The sequence below is a fragment of the Euprymna scolopes genome, chromosome 15, assembly GCF_053919585.1.
Source record: "Euprymna scolopes isolate OS-2025 chromosome 15, ASM5391958v1, whole genome shotgun sequence".
Taxonomy (NCBI): domain Eukaryota; kingdom Metazoa; phylum Mollusca; class Cephalopoda; order Sepiida; family Sepiolidae; genus Euprymna; species Euprymna scolopes.
In genome coordinates, this window is record NC_136496.1 from 31,880,940 (window position 1) to 31,902,715 (window position 21,776).

The 21,776-nt window shown below is 34.5% G+C and overlaps 1 protein-coding gene and 1 long non-coding RNA gene across 15 annotated transcripts in view; one reads left to right on the plus strand and one right to left on the minus strand.

The window, feature by feature from the left end:
* Window positions 1-21,776, plus strand: part of LOC145293758 (forkhead box protein P1-like) — a 971,902-nt gene that overhangs the window by 941,949 nt on the left and 8,177 nt on the right. For all 14 annotated transcript variants that reach the window (XM_080140253.1, XM_080140252.1, XM_080140255.1 and 11 more), the window contains one exon: window positions 21,134-21,209. In XM_080140253.1, coding sequence (XP_079996379.1) covers window positions 21,134-21,209 — 76 coding nt within the window. The remainder of the gene's footprint in view (window positions 1-21,133; window positions 21,210-21,776) is intronic.
* Window positions 1-21,776, minus strand: part of LOC145293764 (uncharacterized) — a 210,240-nt gene that overhangs the window by 142,614 nt on the left and 45,850 nt on the right. The gene's annotated exons all lie outside the window — the stretch shown is intronic.

Consider the following 21,776-nt stretch of genomic DNA (forward strand, 5'->3'; position numbering starts at 1 on the left):
CTGATATTCATATATTTCATATCTCGTCTGATATTCATATATTTCATATCTCGTCTGATATTCATATATTTCATATCTCGTCTGATATTCATATATTTCATATCTCGTCTGATATTCATATATTTCATATCTCGTCTGATATTCATATATTTCATATCTCGTCTGATATTCATATATTTCATATCTCGTCTGATATTCATATATTTCATATCTCGTCTGATATTCATATATTTCATATCTCGTCTGATATTCATATATTTCATATCTCGTCTGATATTCATATATTTCATATCTCGTCTGATATTCATATATTTCATATCTCGTCTGATATTCATATATTTCATATCTCGTCTGATATTCATATATTTCATATCTCGTCTGATATTCATATATTTCATATCTCGTCTGATATTCATATATTTCATATCTCGTCTGATATTCATATATTTCATATCTCGTCTGATATTCATATATTTCATATCTCGTCTGATATTCATATATTTCATATCCTTTCTGATATTCATATATTTCATATCCTTTCTGATATTCATATATTTCATATCCTTTCTGATATTCATATATTTCATATCCTTTCTGATATTCATATATTTCATATCCTTTCTGATATTCATATATTTCATATCCTTTCTGATATTCATATATTTCATATCCTTTCTGATATTCATATATTTCATATCCTTTCTGATATTCATATATTTCATATCCTTTCTGATATTCATATATTTCATATCCTTTCTGATATTCATATATTTCATATCCTTTCTGATATTCATATATTTCATATCCTTTCTGATATTCAAACATTCATTACTGGAACTTTGTGGACAAGTCGTGTTTAGACTGAAGATTCGTTGTCTCAAATGAGACAACGAATCTTCAATCTAAACACGACTTGTCCACCAAGTTCCAAGCCTGTTTTATTGCCGTTTAACGATAAGCATACCTGACTATGATGTTCAAAATTGTTGATAACTTCGCACAGTCCTATATAGGCACAACTCTGCCTTTTGGCTGTGACGTGCTTGTTCAGTTTAAGAATAGTCTGGGAACTGATGTGAGCTAAACTTCAGATGAAATCTGGGAGGTTATGATAAAAGTATCTGATCAGGGCTCTACAGACAAATTTATCTTTAGTTGATCTTTTACAACTAAACATTTTCGTTTACTAGCCAAATAGAAAAGTTATTGGCCGAATTGAGGTGATTTTTGGAATATGACATCTTCGTTCTGTGACGAGTACGTACATTATAAAGATTTTTAAAGTGTCATTCTAAATATTCACTGAATTTTATGTTGATACTTGAAAGTGTAAATATTCAAATTTCTTCAGATTTTTTTTAAACAGCCTTTGTTAAAAAAAAAAGAAAAAAAAAGGGGGTATATTGTTCTATTAAACCTTCTGTTTAAATAATTTAACTTTGCTCATTTTATTAAAAAAGAAAAGTAGAAAAGATATTTTTCATTCATTAATGATCTTTGGAAGATTGTCAGTGAAAGAAATACAAAAGCTAAAAGATAAGCGTTTCATTATTTCTAGTCGCCATTTTGAAAAAAATTACTCAAAAATGCGACTGTTTCACTTGTTACGCAGAGCCCTGCTGAAGGTCTGAATTTTTTAGATGTGGGTTGATAATGCGTATTATTTGAACTACTGTTCTCATCTCGGACAATGTCTTATGAGTTCTTAATTACAATGCCTCCCCACGGGACAGAGTTAGACACCAGGGTCGGTTTTTAATGTGGAGAAAAGGAACAAAAATTTAAAATTGTCTCAGTCGTGAAGGATTTCTCATCCACTGAGAGAGAACAAGAAATTGAACTGCAGCCTCTGAAGAACAGATACTACACTTTGAGGTATCAATTTTTTTTTTCATGTGAGAAATATAAAAATACAATGAACAAAAAAAAAAAAAAATAACACTTAAGACATGACTAATGTTTGTGCAAAATTTAAAAAACAAATCCAAGGTGTGGTTATTGAATAAAGTGCAAAGAAATGAATGGACGATTTTTGAGTAAGTTTACCCTTATAATAGCCCCTGGGAGGCGGAGGAAGGGCAATTAGAGTGATCCCGAGAAAATCTGTTCTGGTAAAAAATTATTTTCACCATGCTTGTGGAAAATTAAAAAAATAAAATCCAACGTGTGTTTATTGAAAAAAAAAGTGAAAACAAACGAACAGACGAACGGGTGTGAATTACTAGGCTCTCATCTTGGGGAGGCTTCACGTTTTGATAACCTTCTGGGCTTGACCTTTACTCCCAATCTGAAAAGGAACACATCAAATCCATTGCCCAGGGTGCTGGAAAAATGGTAGGATCCTTCTACCGCTCCAGTAGATATATCACTCTTGATGCAATTTTCTATCTATATAAAAGCCAGGTACGGCCAATAATGGAGTACTGTTGCTACATCTGGGCATGAGTTGCTAGAAGCAGCTTATCCTGTTTTGACAGAGTTCAAAATAGACTTTGTAGCTTAGTGGGGGGGTGCTCTTTTCTCTTTCTTGCAACCTCTTCCCCCCCCAGAAGAGACGTTGCGAGCCTGTCTCTGCTTTAGCATTATTTTTATGACAAGTGCTCGTCTGAGCTTCAATCTATGACCCGCCCCCTCGCCAAACTTTCATGAAAAACACTCGTCTAGCCAAAACCACTATCAATAATTTCCGACACTCTTCATCTGTGCCTAAACCTAAATGTAGATTCCATGAAAAAAGCTTTTTTAGAACTGCACACCTGTGGAACTTTTTTTCCGTTTGCCTTCTTTCCAGCAGACTACAATCTGATTGTCTTCAAGTCCAATGTAAACAAGTTCTTGATGAGCCGTCCTAAGTAATCTAATTTGCAAAATTTCCACTACTTATGTTTACTACGCTATAATCACATTGACTAATGTATACCCATTAATCCTTATCCTCGAGTGAACTCCGGGCCTTAATAAAGTAATGATTCCTGTGTAAAAAAAAAAAAAAATGATAGTTTTTCTTTCAGTCTCTTTGCATCCATGTCATTTTTCTATTCGACTTAGAATTGTGCACAGTCAGCTTCAGCATTTGATGCAGCAAATTTTCATTCTTTTTTTTTTTTTTTTTTTTTGAGAGATTACAATTTTCTGCCATCTGCGGAATAGCAAGAATTTGTCGAGAGTCCCATTTTTATTTTATTTTATTTTATTTTTCTGTAACTATCACGTTTGATGCTGCTATTATTTTCTTATTCCGCTTTTCTTTTCAAATTGTTTTTTCTACATCTTTTCTTGAAAACTATTCAGTCTTATCCTTGATCTTCAAAAGATCGTTCAACCTGTCTCTCCTCCTTGCTGAGCCCAAAATTGATCTCTTCAAATGTGCTATTACCTTATATATTTTCTTTCTGTATCGACCGTTTCTGTTCTCCCATCTTTTATTTCCATTTATCGTCCCCTATTTCCACCCACATCTACCCCTTCAAACGCTTTTGTTTGATTTTTCTATCACCCTTAAACGGTTTCTCTCTAATACCATACGTGTTTTTTCTGCAGCTCTCCCTCCTTATTTCTCTTGCCCCTCTCTTACTCCCTAGTTATCGTATTGTCTTTCCTCCCCCATATGTCTCCCCCACTCTTCTTCTGTAGCTATCACCTCCTCTATATCTCTCCCCCTTTTTCCTCAGAAGTTATCTCCTTCTTCATATCTCTCCCCACTTCTTCCTCTAGTTCTTCCTCCTCCTCTAAATCTCTTCCTACCTCTTCCTCTCTAGCTCTTTCCTCCTCCTTTATCCCTCTATATATCCCCGTCTCTTTCTCCATACCTCTCCCCTTCCATATCTTTCCAGTCGTTTTTCTTGCCCCCTTCTCTATCTATAGTTCTTTCCCCTTCATAGGTCTCTTACTCTTCCACGTGCATATATATATATATATATATATCTTACTCTTCCACGCGCATATATATATATATATATATATATATATATATATATATACATACATACATACACTCTCCTATAAATTATTTTTTTTGTATTGATATTCATATTAAAAACCCTTTTCCTATTTATTTAAAAAGAAAATACAACTTTGATATATATGCATCCATCTGCAAATGATCTAGCTAATTTGCATATTCTTTTAAACATTCATTTTAATTAGTTTTTTTCGATTTTCTAATGAGATGATCATCTTTAGTTGACTTTTACGTGTAATTATATACATGCAGATATTCTACAGGATTTATACTTGCATTATACATGCATAAAAAGGTTATAGTAAACACAAACCTCCGATATATATATTTATGTATGCGTATATATATTTATTTAAAAAATGTTGCCTACCAAAATCCAGTCAGTTTTTGGTCTGCAGACATGAAACTTAATATATAGGGTATTTGAACCCATGCGAAACTTTATATTTGAGTTTTAGCCAGAGAAAATCCGTGCAAAAGTGTGAAAATTTAAAAAATGGAATTTGCCAGGTGAAGGTCGAACGACGGCATTATGAATATGCATGTGTAACATAATAGCTATTTGTTTTTATTTTAATTTTTAGCCTTGCAGCAAACATGTCTTCATAGCTGAAGCATTAACGTCAAAGGAAAAAGTAAATCGTAAGCTAATCATTTTGGTTTCGATTCTCAGTGGTGGCGCACAAATTTTTTTTAAATCATTACTATATATTGGGTCTAATATAATATAATAATGAATACAAAATATGCTTTCATCAAAATATTATATTTAAGTGTATTTTACGACCGGGCAATGCCGGGCGGTCTGTTAGTACATATATACGAAGTTAAAGATTATCTCCCCACGTCTTCCTCTGTAGCTCTCTTCCTCCTTCGCCTCCTCTATATCTCTACCTACCTCTTCCTCTGTAGCTCTCTCCTCCTCCTCTCTATCTCTCCCTTTATCTATCTCTTTCCTATTAAGAGTGCTCAATAAAAAGAGCAATATAATATTTTTATTTAGATAGACAAAGTCGCTACATTGAAAATGCTGATGTTTCAGACAATTGGTTAGTAAAGACCAAAAGTCCTCGTCAGGCGACGTAATTAAAGTTTGCGCATCACTGAAAGCGTCTGGTTCTCAAAACCTTTTATTACGTCGCCTGACGAGGACTTTTGGTCTTTATCGACCAGTTGTCTGAAGCATTAGCATGTTCAGTGTAGAGACTATGTAACATTTGTCTATATAAATAAAAATATTTTTTATATCTATCTATCTATACACCTATAAATTCGTTTTTCTTTTGTGTGTATTGATATTCATATTAAACACCCTCTTTTCTATTTATTTAAAAAGAAAATACAATGTTCTTATAGACGGGTTGTGGAAATGCATTCACTCGCAAAGATCTAGCTAATTTGAATATTCTTTTAAACATTCATTTTAATAAATTCTCTATTAGTTTTTTCGGTTTTCTAATGGGATGATCATCTAGAGTTAACTATTACGTGTAATTATATTCATGCAGATATTCTACATGATTTATACTTGCATGATATTTGCGTAAAATCTTTACAGTAAACAAAATTGTTTCCATATATATATTTATGTATACGTATATATTTTTGTTTAATCTATTAGTCTATCTATATATTTATAAAAGTGTGTGTGTCTGTGTGTGTACATTTCCCTACGCAATAACTGTCAATTTTAAGTCTACAGACTCGAAATTTGATATACAGGGTACTGAGATTTGGGAAAATCTTTGTGATCGGTTTTCGGCCAGAAATTTGGCTGTTAAGGGGTCAAAGTTAAACGATTTGACCCTTAAGAACTCTACCAAACTCCTCTGACAATTTTGGGGCTAAACACTTGAAATTTTAGATATAGGTCCCTTGGACATGGATCTAACTTAATAACTTGATTTGAGCAAAAAAAAAAAAAAAAAACGTGTTAAGGAGTCATAATAGGGGTCAAATTTAAAAAAAAATTGACCGTTTTTTTTTTGTTTGTTTTTATTTTTTGGGGACAGCATACACCTCCAAACACCCGGGCAACGCCGGGCAACCATGCTAGTATATATCCTTTTATCTAAATCAGAGTTTCATAATTTCTCTAGAAACTTTTCTTTTAGTCACTTGTACATCTTTCACTTCATTCCTGCTTCCTACCCCCCCTTTTTCTTCCACATCATCCTTAGATGCTGAAATCAATTGGTGCAGAATTACCCAAAATACTTTTCTTCCCTCGCCAAAACAGATGCCGAGTTGGAATTTCTTTTCCGATCATCAAAAGATGGAGAAGATTCAATTAGCCTTGGTTGCAATCGCACAATAAAAGAACACTTGTCAACGTTCACAAGACAGACATGCGCATATCGGTGCCGGGTGGTAATGCCTGTGAGGGACGGGGGGTGGAGGGTATGGGTGAGGCGTTAGTTTAATCAGTATCCACCGAATGCAACATTTGCTTATTCTTTATCTCAAAATTGCTTGTTGAGAGTTTCTGCAACAGCCGATCCCATTAAAAGGGAAATGCGATGGGGGCTGAAAGAAATCGTTATCGATATCCAGTGAAGCTTCCAAAAACACATGCTTCGAGGATATCCTTCGTTTTCAAGTGTTATGTAAGGATAGCGATTTTACTCTAAAAAGATGTTCGTTTCTCAGTATTTTTTTTTTTTACTTGCGAGTCATCACTTATCAAGAACCGAAGGCCACTCAAGGATAAGAATGTAAAGGTGGTGGTGTAGTAATCACTTATGGTGTAAATTGGGTAACATTTGATTATTTATGAGGACAGCTTAACAGGAATTTGTTTACATTAGATTTGAAAGCTACCATGTTGTATTTAGCTGGGAAGCATGCTAGCAGAACAGTGTTCCAAAGGCAGGCAGTTCTGGGAAAGAAGCTTTGTTTATAGAATCTGCGGCTATATTTTAATATATTTCTTTCCTAACTTCTTCTGACTTGCTTTTTTTTTTTTTTTTTTTACTTGAGCGTCACCACTTATCATGGTCCGAAGGCCACTCGAGGATAAGGGTTAATGAATATAAGGCAGTGGTGTAGTCATCACTTATGGTGTAAATTGGGTAGAATTTGATTATTTATGAGGACAGCTTAACAGGAATTTGTTTACATTAGATGTGAAGGCTACCATGTTGTATTCAAGCATGCCAACGGAACAGTGTTCCAACGGCGGGCATTGCTGGGAAAGTATTTTCATTCGGTTTATCTTAAGGTAATGATTGGTTTGTTGATTTTTATGGCATATCAACACTTTCTTTTTTTGGCGGGGGGTGCATTTGATTCCAAAAATACAATACTTATGAAAATAAAAGTAAATATTTTTAACAATAACAAATTAGAAAATATTTCTCTCCCATGTGACACTAGGATCAGAAAGTGGAATCGAAGAGCCAGTGTTCCAGAGGAGAAGCACTCTGGCTTTCAAAAAATGCTTGAGCAGCCCTGTTGGCATCCCCTGATAGAGTCACCTGAAGCGATTAGCAATAAACTAATCCTCGCTAAGAGAGAACCTACGGAGCCTGCGAGGGTGGACCTGCTAGAAATACACGGGACCAGCAACAAACTACAATCGACAAGGAAAGGCCATTTCAAAAACAGTGTAGACTCTGTTGATTTTGGTGCCACGGGAAAACATCCCACGGTTTTGCTAATTTAAAAATAAATCCATAAAAAACAAATTAGAAAATGATGCGAGCTTAATGAAATCGGCAGTATTTATTAATCTATATATTTACAAAAGTGATAATGTGTGAAGACACTTCTCAACCTATAATATATATATATATATATATATATATATATATATATATATACATACATATATATATATACATATACACACACAGTAATATCTTGTAAATCTTATAATCACAGGTTCCCATACCAGCTGATTGTTGGATAATTTTATTCTGAAGTGTGTGTGTGTGTATATATATATATATATATATATATATATATATATACACACACACACACTTCAGAATAAAATTATGTGTGTGTGTATATATATATATATATATATATATATATATATACACACACACACACACTTCAGAATAAAATTATCCAACAATCAGCTGGTATGGGAACCTGTGATTATAAGATTTACAAGATATTACTGGCAGTAAGTATTATCCCACCTAAATAAGAATTGCTCGATATACAAGATAGAGCAAATAAAACAATTTTAGTGATTCAGTGAATTAAAAAAATTATAACGTGAAATGTTTGAGTTTCAGATCAAAAGATTTTAAAATATTTTTTTGACCTCTTTATCTGAAATTCAAACATTTCACATCATAAATTGTTAAATTCATTGAATGGCTAAAATTTGATTATATATATATATATATATATATATATATATATATATTATATATTATACACACAAAAAAGTTTTGATCTACAGACTTAAAATTTGGTATACCTAACGTTCACAGGAAACATGAGTTGGAACAATTACATCGAGGGCATTGCCAGGGCCGCTGCGAGGAAGGTGGGCTCTCTACCGTGCTAGAAAACTGCTAACACCCGAAAGTATCCTGTACCTCTATAAGGCAATCATTCGCCCATGTATGGAGTTTTGCTTTCATATTTTGGCTGGTGCATCGGCTACTAGTCTCTCGCTCCTTGACAAGGTTCATCAGAGAGTCGCAAACCTAATAGGCCCTGAACTGGCATCTAAGCTTTAACCTATGTCCCATCGACGAAACGTTGCATCCCTCTGCCTGTTCTACAAGTATTTTAATGGTGAATGCTCTAACGAACTGCAAGCACTTGTACCCCTCGACAGACCCGACAGACTGCAAAATCCCACTCCCACACTGAAGAGATCCCAAGAAGTAAAATATCTTTCTACTCTAGTTGTTTCTTCCCCAGAACCGCTAGACTTTGGAATTCCATTCCAAGTCCCTGCTTCCCCAACTGTACTGACGTGCAGAAGTTCACGTGCAACGTGAACAGACATCTTGCTTCCCAAATCCCTACATAGTGCCCCAGTAGTTGTTGCCCCTGATAGTAGCCCCCTACACCAAAGTGGCAATGTGCCTTGTTTGGGAGGAAAATGTAATAAAAAAAACAAATATTTGGAAAACATTTTATTCAGTTTTCATTGGACTTTTATCTTTATCAACTGTTTCACGAATCTGAATGTACGAATCCTTCACATAATAAGTAGGTTTGAAAACACTTTTTAAAGACCATGTCAAGCTGGACTAATGCTTATAATGCTTGACTAACTGTCTTTAGGTTTTGGTTTCGATCTCAGCTCGAGTATTTGTTTTTGCACGTCTCCCTTTCTTTCCGTTTTTTTTTTTTTTTTACTTTCATTTTTCAAGGAATTTAACGTTACGTTTAACACCGGGCAATGCCAGGTACATCCTCTAGTTAATAAATAAATATGTATTATTCGAACTATTGATCTCTTCTTGAATATTTTTCGCACAACGTTTCAGTCAATGTAACCTAACTTTCATCAACTGTCTCTTGCACAAGAATCTTCATCCAACATTGGAATCTGCACGAAATTTGAAATAAAACCCTTTATTTAATCCTTTTCTTCTGTCAGCTAGAGTCTTAAGTAATTCACTGTTGCATTGTTCATATCGTCTGCACTGAGAATTGAACCATCAACCTCCAGAAAAGTGCCACTTACAACGGAGCTTTACTTGGTACTTTTTTGTTACGCCACAGGGCCTTAACCTTACCAGACCGTGTTACTGATGTACCGGTAATTTCCGAAAATGCTATATACTGAGTTACTGCTAAACTGGTATTTTTCTGACCACGTGTTTTTGTGTTGTCAAGGAGCAAAAATGGCTACCCAATTTTGGCACATCATCATTGTGTGCATGGAGAAACGCCAGAGATACAGACAGCACCCTGGAGTATCTTACAAAAATAATCTCCAAAAGAAGGTGAAGACAAGTTTCTGGTGCACCCACTGCAGAAAGTACATGTGCATCAAAAGAAGACTCCACCTGTTGGGTGGACTGGCATACAAAGGGTGAATATTGGCGGTAGATGAAAGGCAAAAAATTACTAACGCATTTAAATTTTTTTCACAATTTTGCCCAGGCCAAGCCAGCCCAGGCCCAGGGGTAAATTAGGTTCAGTAGCTCAGATCTGATAGGGTTAAGAATTCTACCAGTCATGGTTGACGGAATGAAAGCATACTAACCCCATGGATCAAATAAAGGTTCTGTTGAAAATTCCGTATGGATTCCTTAGTTTGACAAAAAAGATTCCTGGTTAAAAATGGACACATAAGCTCCATTATAATACGATTTACTAATAGTGGGGTGTGGTGGGGGGGGAGGAGGATTTATATCATTTTCAAGAGTTTTATTGAGTAAGTGTATGTAATCGGTTAGACTGGATTTGAACTTGGCTTACCAATTCTTCTGTCTAACTCACAACACAGTCCAAAGTGTAAATAAAATAACAGAAACTAGTGACATGTATATTCGATGTTCTTAGTACCTTCCCCTCAAAATAGCATATATATATATATATATATATATATATATATATATATATATATATATATATATATATATATATATATACTAGCAAAAGTACCCGTCGTTGACTGGGTTCAAAAACAGCCTACAGAAAATGGACTGATTCAGGAAAGTATGATACGTTATGAAAAGGAAGGGTTGTAAAGAGATAGCTTCGAATTTGGGGGTATGAAAACCAAAGCAAAATATGATGAAAGTAAAAATAAAATAGATAAAAACCATAATTTATTATACCATACCTGTTCACACTGAAACACTTCTCACAATATTCTGGGGATCTATATTAAAAAACCTTGTTAAACATTGTGACATATTTCCATTCTATAGAGGTCAGACGTGAACGAACACCCCATAATTTTATTATACCATATTTCTTCAAACTGAAACAATTATCAAAGTATACTTACGCAGATAGATATGAAAAATCTTTATTAAAGTTTGTCCCTATTTCCATGCTATGGAGGCCAGGCGCGAACACAAACCCCACAATTTTATTATACCATCCCTATTTAAGATAAAACATACTTATCAAAATATTCTTATATACATCTATATCAAAAACACTTGTAAACGTTTTCTTTTCATTTTCAAATTTTTTATTTCCATACTTTGTGGAACAAGCGCGAACGCAGACCCTACAATTTTAATGAACCACGGTTCTGCCAGATCAAACATACCCATTCCTGTGTCTCGATACATCTTCTATCATTATATGTGATCAGTTTTCTATAATAGTCAACCATATAGGAGCGTATTCGTGACCAGGTATTTATTTGCTCCCCCACCAAGCAAATTAGGCACAAGGCCGATTTTTAATGTGAGGAGTGAAGGAGAAATGGGGACCAACTCCCCAGGGAGTAGGGGAGCTGGATAGTGACAATTGGTATGAAGGGTTGCCCCTACATTGACCAAGGTCTTATCTGTGGGGTCGCCCCGACATGGGGTCTTTGCTTGCAGTATCTGCCGGAACAGATACTACAATTTGATTTTGGCCCGAAGGCCACGAAGGTGGCCTATTCGTGACCAGACACACACAGACGTTCAGCTTTTTATATATATATATATATATATATATATATATATATATATATATATATGTGTGTGTAAGCAGGCTGCTCAACATTGCCCGGTCGTAAAATGCACTTAAATATGATATTTTGATTAATGCAGATTTCACATTTATTATTATATTATATTGGACTCAATATATAGTCATGATTTAAAAGGTTAAAAAACTTGTGCGCTACCACTGAGAATCGAAACCAAAACGCTTACCTTATGATTTACTTCTTTCTTTGTTGTTAATGCCCGAGCTATGAAGACATGATTGCTGCAAAGCTAAAAATTAAAACATGAACCAATAGCTATTCCGTTACACATGCATATCCGTAATGCCGTCGTTCGACTTTCACCTAGCAAATTCCATTTTTTTTTTTTTTTTTTTTTTTTTAAATATAATTTTCACACTTTTGCGTCAATTTTCCCTGGCTAAAACCCAAATATAAATTTCGCACGTGTTCGAATATACTATATATTAAGTTTCTTGTTTATAGATACAAAACTGACACAGGAGTTTGGTAAGCAAAACTTTTAAAAAGATATACGCATGCATAAATATATATATAGAAAGAGGTTTGTGTTTACTATAACCTTTTTATACAAATATTACGCCAGTATAAATCATGTAGAATATCTGCATGAATATAATTACACGTAACTAAAGATGACCATCCCATAAGAAAACCAAAAAAAACAATAAGAAATTTATTAAAATGAATGTTTAAAAGAATATGCAAATTAGATCTTTCGCAGATGAATGCAATTCCATGACCCATATATACCAAAGTTGTATTTTTTTTTAATAGAAAACAGTGTTTTTTAATATAAATATCAATACACAAAAAACCCAAATTCATAGGAGTGTGTATGTATATATATAAAGATATAAGACAAAGATATTTTGCTTGAAGCATTGCTGTAAACAAATATGTAAGTGTATAAAAAGGCTCTAGCAATGTCAAATATCGGATTATTGAGGTGAGGTGACCTGAGCAATAAACGAATGATAGTCGCATTCAGATTATAAATCTTTGTATATATTTGCCCCCCCACCCCGACAAAAGGAGGGTGGACTTGTAAATTCACCCTTGTCTGTTCGTACTTTTTTTTTTTTTTAAATAACTATGCCTCTGAATTTTTGAAATTTTGCACAAACATTAAGCATGATATGAATAAAACAGAACTTATTTTCCGGGAAAACTCTGGTTGTCCCCCCCCCCCCAAAGGGGTTCCCTTTGAGTTAAAATGGCTTAAATTGACACTTTTGTGCTCATTAAAAAAAAAAAAAAAAAAATGATGCCTTGGATTTTTATAAAACTTTCTGAAAGGTTGTAACTAACTGATTTCTATATAATTTTGTTTGTCTATACTTCACGATAACTCTTAGGTGTGCCTCAGGGGTTCTTTCAAGGTTAATAAAAGCGTTCCATTTTTGGGACTATTTGACCATATTTGTCTGAAATTTTCTATGTATGTCTATTTAGCGGTTTTGCATGGTGCTGAACTCCAATTTAAAATATGTGAAGGCCTTGGGGACTTTGGGGGCTAAATGGGGTGGTGGTGCAAATAATGGACTTAATCATTTTATTTTTATGCATGGTGCAGAACTCAAATTGACATATGTTAAGGCCTAAAACTGTACCGTCTGTTCATTTTCACCAGGATTTGACATCCCCTGGGGACTTTCGGGGCTAAATGGGGCAGCAGGGGAGGGGAGAAATGCTGAACTTAGTCATTTTTTTTATGCCTCGTTCACTGTGCACTCACAAGGGACTATGCATGTAATCAGGCAGGCTTGAACCCGTGTAAGTAGGCAGGCAGGTTCGAACCCATGACACAAAGGCAGAAAAGAAAGTGAAAGAAAATCTGACATCTTACCTCTACTCCATGACGCGACCAGAAGTTCGAAACGTTAAAATTAGGCAAAGTCAATCAAACTGATACAATGACTTGCAAAAATGACTCAAAAAAAAAAAAAAAAAAAAAAAAAAAAAAATCGACCCCTCCTTGTAGAAAACTGCCTAGTTGAGAATGAATGTTTTTGGCCAATTTTTCAATATTTGTCGTCAGAGACGTCGAGTTTAAAAATGATACTGATTTTGTGAAAATCCGTCGCTCTCTGTCGAAAGTTTTAGCAGACATACATACGTACATTTAAACAGACAGGTGAGATTTATATACGTGATTGATTTGGAAAAATAAATACATCTCCAAAGGTTTATAATCTAAATAGGATCTTTATTATTATTATTTTTTTTTTTTTATTCTACATTGCTACAGCCTTTTTATACATATATTATTTGTAGATATAGAGATATATTGAATTTCTCTTATTAGTTGAAAAATTAGCTAGAGTTCCCAATCTTCCAAGCAGGAGTTTGATATTATTTATATAATCTGCAATCAAATTCATCAAACTGGCCAAGTGTTTCCTTCTTTCTTGTTTGGTTGGATGCAATACTGACTTCATACACGATGAATTTCACAGCAGATTTATTTTCTAATGAGCCATTCACACTAGCAGCTATTTTTACCGACTAAAAACCAAATCGATTTTGTTCCACGGGTCCAAATCCCCTATATATCAATTTTCAAGACTGTAGACCAAAAACTGACAGAATAATTTGGTAGAGACTGTTCCACACATACACAAGGTCACTTTTATATATATATAGATAAATAAAACTCATTTACATATTTTTCAGTTTGTCTGTCCACTCGTGTTTTCTTGAAAACTACTAGGCCAATCTGCCTAAAATTTTGTATCAACCTTTGCTATGATAAGGTGCAGTGAGCCAAGTATTATGGTATCAATTCGATGTACAGTTAGGGATTAAATTTAACCTCATTCAGCCATCAATTTGATTGAAAGTATTCATTCTGATCCAACAGGCTATAATTTTTGCCCGTTTTTAACGGACAATTGTCTAGTATATACATAATAGTAAATTAATTTTTTTTTTCTTTTATATCGAAAATGATCACTGGTTTCATCATGCGAGCAATTCGTCAAATGGCAACACTTTGTTGATGCTTTGCTTACTTTCAATTAACAAACCCTGCGAAAAGTGCATTAAAAGTCATCTGGTTGATCGCTCATGGCATGAAACAAGTGAGGAGGATTTACAACAAGTTATATCTACTTTTTTTTGTACTCATATGTGAGGATCAAATACACAAATCATAAAATGATGTGTCGTGGAGACAGGATGTATGAAAAAGACAAAAGAAAAACAAATTAACGTCAGGAATGAATCATCTAAAGCAAGATTTATCGGATCAACAATTACTTAATTAAAAAAAAAAATGTTCATTGATCCAAACGAAACACTGGTAAATCTCACGTCCTTTGTTTAATTTTTTTTTCCAATATATTTACCGTCGCATCCATATTTTGTAACCTAGCACCTCCCCTCCTGATGAGAAGAATTAGGCTTTGAAATGCTTGGCATAAAGAGCTCTCATAACCCCTCCATACTATCATGTGCCGTTGTTTCAAATTGATCAATAAATCTATATGCAGCAGTATATATTTTTTTATTATCAATATTTTTTCTTTATATATATACTAGCGAGGGGTACCCGGCGTTGCCCGGGTGTTTGGGGGTATGTGTGTAAAATCCGGGGGTGGGGGTGGGGATGGGGTAAAAAAAAATATGAGGATCGAACTCGAACCCTTGAGGCAAAGTTGTAAATTAAAGTGTGAAAAAAACAAAAACAAAAAACAAACAAAAAAGCAAAAAAAAAACAAAAAAAAAAAACGTGTGAAGTTAACAATTGCCCCACCGCGTCATGCTAACGGAAACACGTTTCAATTTATTTAATTACTTTGATTTAGCAGGTGCCCGTTTTAATGAGTTAATGAGGTCAAGTTTGACTGCGAGATTTCATTTACTGCTGAACGCTTTTTTCTTCCCCCAAGATGTTATAGGAAAAAGACTAACCCACATGCGGCGAGCGACAAATGTTGAATATTTATCTTCCCGAAATCGAGCAAATCAAATAGACAGGCGAGCTTCGTTGTTAACTGAGATATTACGATTTATATGTGATAGAAAAAGTTTTAAAAAGTTGTGAAGCGAGCGACCACTTCTCTGAAAAAAGCCTTTTGTTGACATACAGAAAAAGCGAACACATATACATACATACATACATACATTTTCACTTTTATATATATAGATGTCCTCCACATACAGTACTGTTTCACAGCTCATCAGTGTGGATAAACAAGCAACTACCTCAAGCCAGGATCGAAACCTGACTGCCCAGATGACAGTCGGAGCTTCTAACGATTGCGCTATTTAGCTGCTGCTATGCGGGCAGTGAATTAACAATGTTTTGACATTGTCCAAATACCTACACAGCAGATATCCGGGATACGGTGGTCCTAGGATATGTTTTTTATTTTTTTTTTCAGAATACAATGTTTTTCCGGCCCTGGCTACGGTATTTGCTTTGCCGTACAGTGTTATTTATAATGTTATTTGATTATATACATGTATATTATATACTGTACTGTATTTTGTTACTAATCTTTAATGCCGTATCCAGGTTCTACTGTGTGTGTATATATGGTTGAGATGCGTTGAAAAAAAAAAAAAAAAAAAATTAAAGTGCTTGATTGCAAAAATGTGAGAGCTAAAATACAAATTAAATTAAATCCATAGTACTTTTAACATACGTATGTACCCATGTCATGGTTTCCATATAAATTATTCGATCGGGAGATCCTATTTATTAAAAAAGAGGATAGAAGGTGGCAACATATTACAAACATTAAATTAGTATATAGATATGCTAACTTAATGTTTATAGCATGTTATCACTAGGGCCATCACAACAGAATATTCTTTTCATTGTTTTGACTCTCGAGTATATATCCGAGACAGTTAATCAACCGAGAACCACATCATTCTATATAAAAGCATATAAGATATCAACGGATACACACTCGAGGGCCAAAACAAAAGAATATGCTCTTGTCCTAGCCCTAGTTATCACCTATTCGCCTTTTTAATAAATAGGATCTCCCGATTACCAACTACACAGTGTAAAAAGAAAAAAAAAATTAAATAAAAATAAATGATGTCGCTGTAAGTCATACGTGAAACCAAAATATACCGTCTTGATCTTTTGGCTAGGATCGAAGGATAGTATCTGTTCTATCTAAAGATGGTATAATTATATCGTGGGGTTTCCGTTTGCATCGAGCGTCCATACAATGGAAATATGTCACAGACTCCTATAACGACATTGGAGATAATCGTGATAACCAGATATATTCTGACACTACATTAACCAGATTACTTACTTGTACAGATTTAACAAAAGATATACAATGGCCAAGATCAAAGTGTAATATCTGTTCTTCAGATGCTGTACTTCCATTTCTTGTTCTCTTTCGGTGGAGAAGCAGTCCTTCAAGACTGAGACAATTTTATTTTTTTATTTTTGTACCTTCTCTCCACGTTAAAAAACGACCCTGGTGTCTAACTCTGTCCCGTGGGAAGGCATTGTACCTATTTACTATGCCTCCCCACGGGACAGAGTTAGACACTAGGGTCGTTTTTTAACGTGGAGAAAAGGTACAAAAATAAAAATTGTCTCAGTCGTGAAGGATTTCTCCTCCACCGAAAGAGAAGAAATAGAAGTGCAGCATCTGAAGAACAGATGGTATTTATTTGCTCCCCCACCGAGCAAATTAGGCACAAGGCCGATTTTTAATGTGAGGAGTGAAGGGAGGGGGAAGGGGAAAAAAGGGGACCAGCTCCCGAGAGGTGGGAAATGGGAGCTGGTTAAAGGTCAGGTATGTGGGGTTGCCCCCACATCTGGTCTTTGCTAGTCATAGCTTGCAGTATCTGCCGGAACAGATACTACACTTTGATCTTGACCAAAAGGACAATGATATTGCTAGGTCTCCATTCATGCTGAACGTCCACAGAATGTCCAGCAGCAATATATTACATATGAAAGATGCCACTGTGGAATTTCCACAGGCGTCGCTAGTTTATATAAAATCTATATGTTACATATTTCAGAGACGTGCACTAGTTTCATATATAATCGTTTGATTGGATGCGATACATATTAGATACTAGCAGACCGCCCGGCATTGCCCAGTCGTAAAATACGCATAAATATTATATTTTAATAATTGCAAATTTCTTATTTATTATAAACACAAATACCGTAACGTTAAATTTTAAAAAATAAAATGAAGTGGGGAGGGGCGGGTAAAAACGAAAGGAATGGAGACAATGTGCATGCGAGTATTATGTTCTTTTTTTTTTCTATAGAAACAAAAATCTAAAGACGGTGAGTCAAGTATGATAACCATTAGGCCAGCTTGACACAATCTTTAAAAAGTGTTTCCAAACCTACTTATTCTTAACATAAGGAAACTGTCACGTGAATGATTCACACATGCGCATTCGTTAAACATTTGACAGATAAAAATCCGAGGACCCCCCCCCCCCCCACGTTACAAATTTTCAATATTGACCCTTTAACATCCCTTCTGGATGAAAACCAATTCAAAAGTTTTTCACATGTCTTGAAGACCCTGTATACCAAATTTCAAGTCTGTAGATGAAAAATTCGTTGAGTATATAGGTTGAGAAGTGTCCCAACACGCACACACTCATGGTTAATATATATATTAGTTATATTTTGGAAAAAAGGATTCCAGCAGAGTGATCTATTAAAAGGAAAAATTCCAAAAATGAGTATTATTTATGTTTTTATTTTCAGAAAGTTTAGATGAAATAATTCATCTGTATCGTCGGTTTCAAACCTGATAACTGTGTCTAGCTGTATCGGATATATACTCAAAAGTCAAAACAACGAAAACAATATGCTGTTGTCATAACCCTATTTATAACCGGAATTGGAAGCATACACCTACATTACAAGATCTCGTGTCACTCTCGTTTTTTATTTTTTTTTTTCTTATTAAACAAACTCAAATTTCAAATAAAATTTAAAAAATTGTCCATTTAATATTTTGGATGATTATACATACATATATATATATATATATATATATATATATATATATATATATATATATATTAGATAGATGTTATTTGTGTTTGCGATACGTTTTGAATGAATTAAATTATTTACGAAAGTCAAAGCTTCTCAAAACGTAGATTCCATGAACAAAGCTTCTCAAAACGTAGATTCCATGAACAAAGCTTCTCAAAACGTAGATTCCATGAACAAAGCTTCTCAAAACGTAGATTCCATGAACAAAGCTTCTCAAAACGTAGATTCCATGAACAAAGCTTCTCAAAACGTAGATTCCATGAACAAAGCTTCTCAAAACGTAGATTCCATGAACAAAGCTTCTCAAAACGTAGATTCCATGAACAAAGCTTCTCAAAACGTAGATTCCATGAACAAAGCTTCTTTCTTAGAACTGCACGCCTGTGGAACTGTTCCGTCTGCTTGCTTCCCAGCTGACAACAACCTGGATGTCTTCAAGTCCAACGTAAACAAATTCCTGATGAGCCGCCCTCTTAAGTAGATATTTTTATTAACCCCCCACACTAGCGTACTGTACATGCAATAACCCTTATCAAGGCCCGGAAGCCACTCAGGGATAAGTGGTGATCACCTTGTAAAAAAAAAAATAAATAAAATAAAAAAAAAACCTAAATGAGGGTTGGGAATAATTTTCCCTTTAACCAATTTTGTACCCCCATATGGGGAGCGGCATATATATTGTTTTTTTTTTTAAATATAATTATCCACTGACGTGTTTCGTCGTCTAGGACTCATCAGAGTGGCTGAATCTAGCGAGATTTGAAATCGGGATCCCATGGTAAGAAGCCTAAACTATTACCCCTCGTCCACCTCGTTTACTCTAGATAGAGATAGATTGATAATCTTCTAATGGGCAATTCACACTTTGGTTTTGTATTTATATAAAATTTTTGCAACCGCGTATTCCACTCTTATTATGATAGACAACTTTGGTTGCAATGATGACTATATCAGACATGGTGGATGACGTTGCTATGACTATTACCCACATCGTACCAACCAATGTCATCTTAATTATGACAACACAAACGTATTGAAAAGAAAAATATTACTAACTCAATCAAGTTGTCGGCAAAGAAACAAAAGCAGCTGAACAACCTTTAAACATGCTCTATCTAGGAGATCGAGCACTCTTTTACTGTAATCAACTTACCAGATATGATATTGTATTTCTATCGTTATTAACCCTTGGTCAATGCCGATTTTTTTTACTATTAAATACTATAACCGAACAGTGATGTTGGGCAATGCAGGCTTTAAACAGACCTGCTCTATCCAAGATATTGAGCACTTCGGATTTACTAACATACTCCTTACCATATTTGATACTGTACTATTCCTATTTTGGTTCTCAAGCAAAATCACATATACTTCGTCTTGTATATAAAAACGATACTATTAATAAAATTCTAAATGTTTATTTATGCGTGTACATATACTTATAAAACTTTTGAACAGATGCACCGAATTGAAAAATTCTTTTTTCCCCTGAAAGGTGTGAATCCCTAAATTGTCCTTATCTATATATGGTTCGTAACGAACAACACCGAATCACACAAAAAGCCTGAAATAAGAGTTTTGGGACCGTTTCGCAAACTTGACGAAAAAGTTATCTGCACATGTCAATGGAATTTAGCACTGTCTGTATACATTCGCGGTAACCTCTTTCGGCATACGGACAATGGATAGCACGTCTGACTACAGATCAGAAGATTCCAGGTTCGAATCCTGGCAAGTTCGTAATAATTTTAACCATCATTTTATCCAACGTTTACTCATTATCCTTACTCTTAGGGTATTTTTTGTTTTTTCAGCGATTTTGTTTTGTGCATATGAGAATTTCCCATACTCCGAGTTCACAGGGTAAGCGTTGATGGTAAGATGATATTGAGTGTACTTGATGTTGAGTGTACTCGATCGTGTGTTTAACTCCGCGCTGTGTGTGCCGACACAGCGCAGCCGCTACTATTAAAGAAAATTACAAAGAAAGTCTTTCTCCTGAGCAATGCTGCATTTTAACAGCATTTAAACACATCTGATCTATCTAGGATATTGAGCACTCTATGATTACTATGTATCAATTACCAGATATTATACTATATTATTACTACTATAAATACCGGATAACACCAAATAGATATTTTTGTATAAAATGGTATAACAAAACATGGTAATGTTGTTTTCTCCTGGACAACGCGAGTATTAAACTTACTCGCTCTATTCAGAATCTTGAGCACTTTCTGTTTAGTAATATATACCATTTAGAACATCTGATGCTGCTTTCTGAGACTATAGAATGTCTATTGCTATTATAATAATAAGATCGTCTATTGCTATTATAATAATAAGATCGATTAATGTGAATTTTGGATTCTGGATCCAAAATTGCATTAAAACTCAAGAAAGACGAGGACTATATTTTTTGGAACCGACAATTGTTCAATCTGTTGCAAAACAATTTTTTACATTTTTTTTTTTTTTTTTTTTTTATCTCCGATGCATTTATGATGTGTAACATGGTCACCTAATTTTTCAGGAACCTGTCGATGAAAAGTCCGAACCTGACTCAAGATCCATCGTTATTTGGGGAAAATCTTAATGCAAGTCTCAGGGTAAGTCATTTCACACATTAATTAAAAAAAAAAAAAAAAAAAAGGAAAAGAAAAAAAAGGAAAAAAAAGGAAAAGAAAAAAAAAGGAAAAAAGAGGAAAAAATGAAAAGAAAAAAGAAAAGAAAACGTCTGACCATAGTCAAAAGTTTCTACTCTTTTTGACTTCCGGTTTCCGCTGCCCAGTTTGGTTGGATAATTAGACATGGTCAAGTAGGCAAGATAACCATTCTTAGTACGGAAAAGGAAGTGGGCTTTAACGTTTCCTGAGAGAAAATAATCACGAATCAGAAGGGACCATATATTGATTGTAACCGTCGTTTCCTCTTTGGAGCAGAAACCACAAGTGATTTAGATCAGACAATCTTGATTATGATCAAACGTCTTTCTTCGCCCCATTTGCCACCAATATCTATTTGCTTGCAGAGTTAGGCAGAAAGTCAGTTTTATATGGAGGGAAAAGACATAGGGAAAATTCAACTCCCAAAAAGGTGCAATCTGGCGAGGAACAAAAATAAAAAATTCCTCCGTCTAGAAGGATCACTGACAAGGACAGAACAGCCGCAGTACA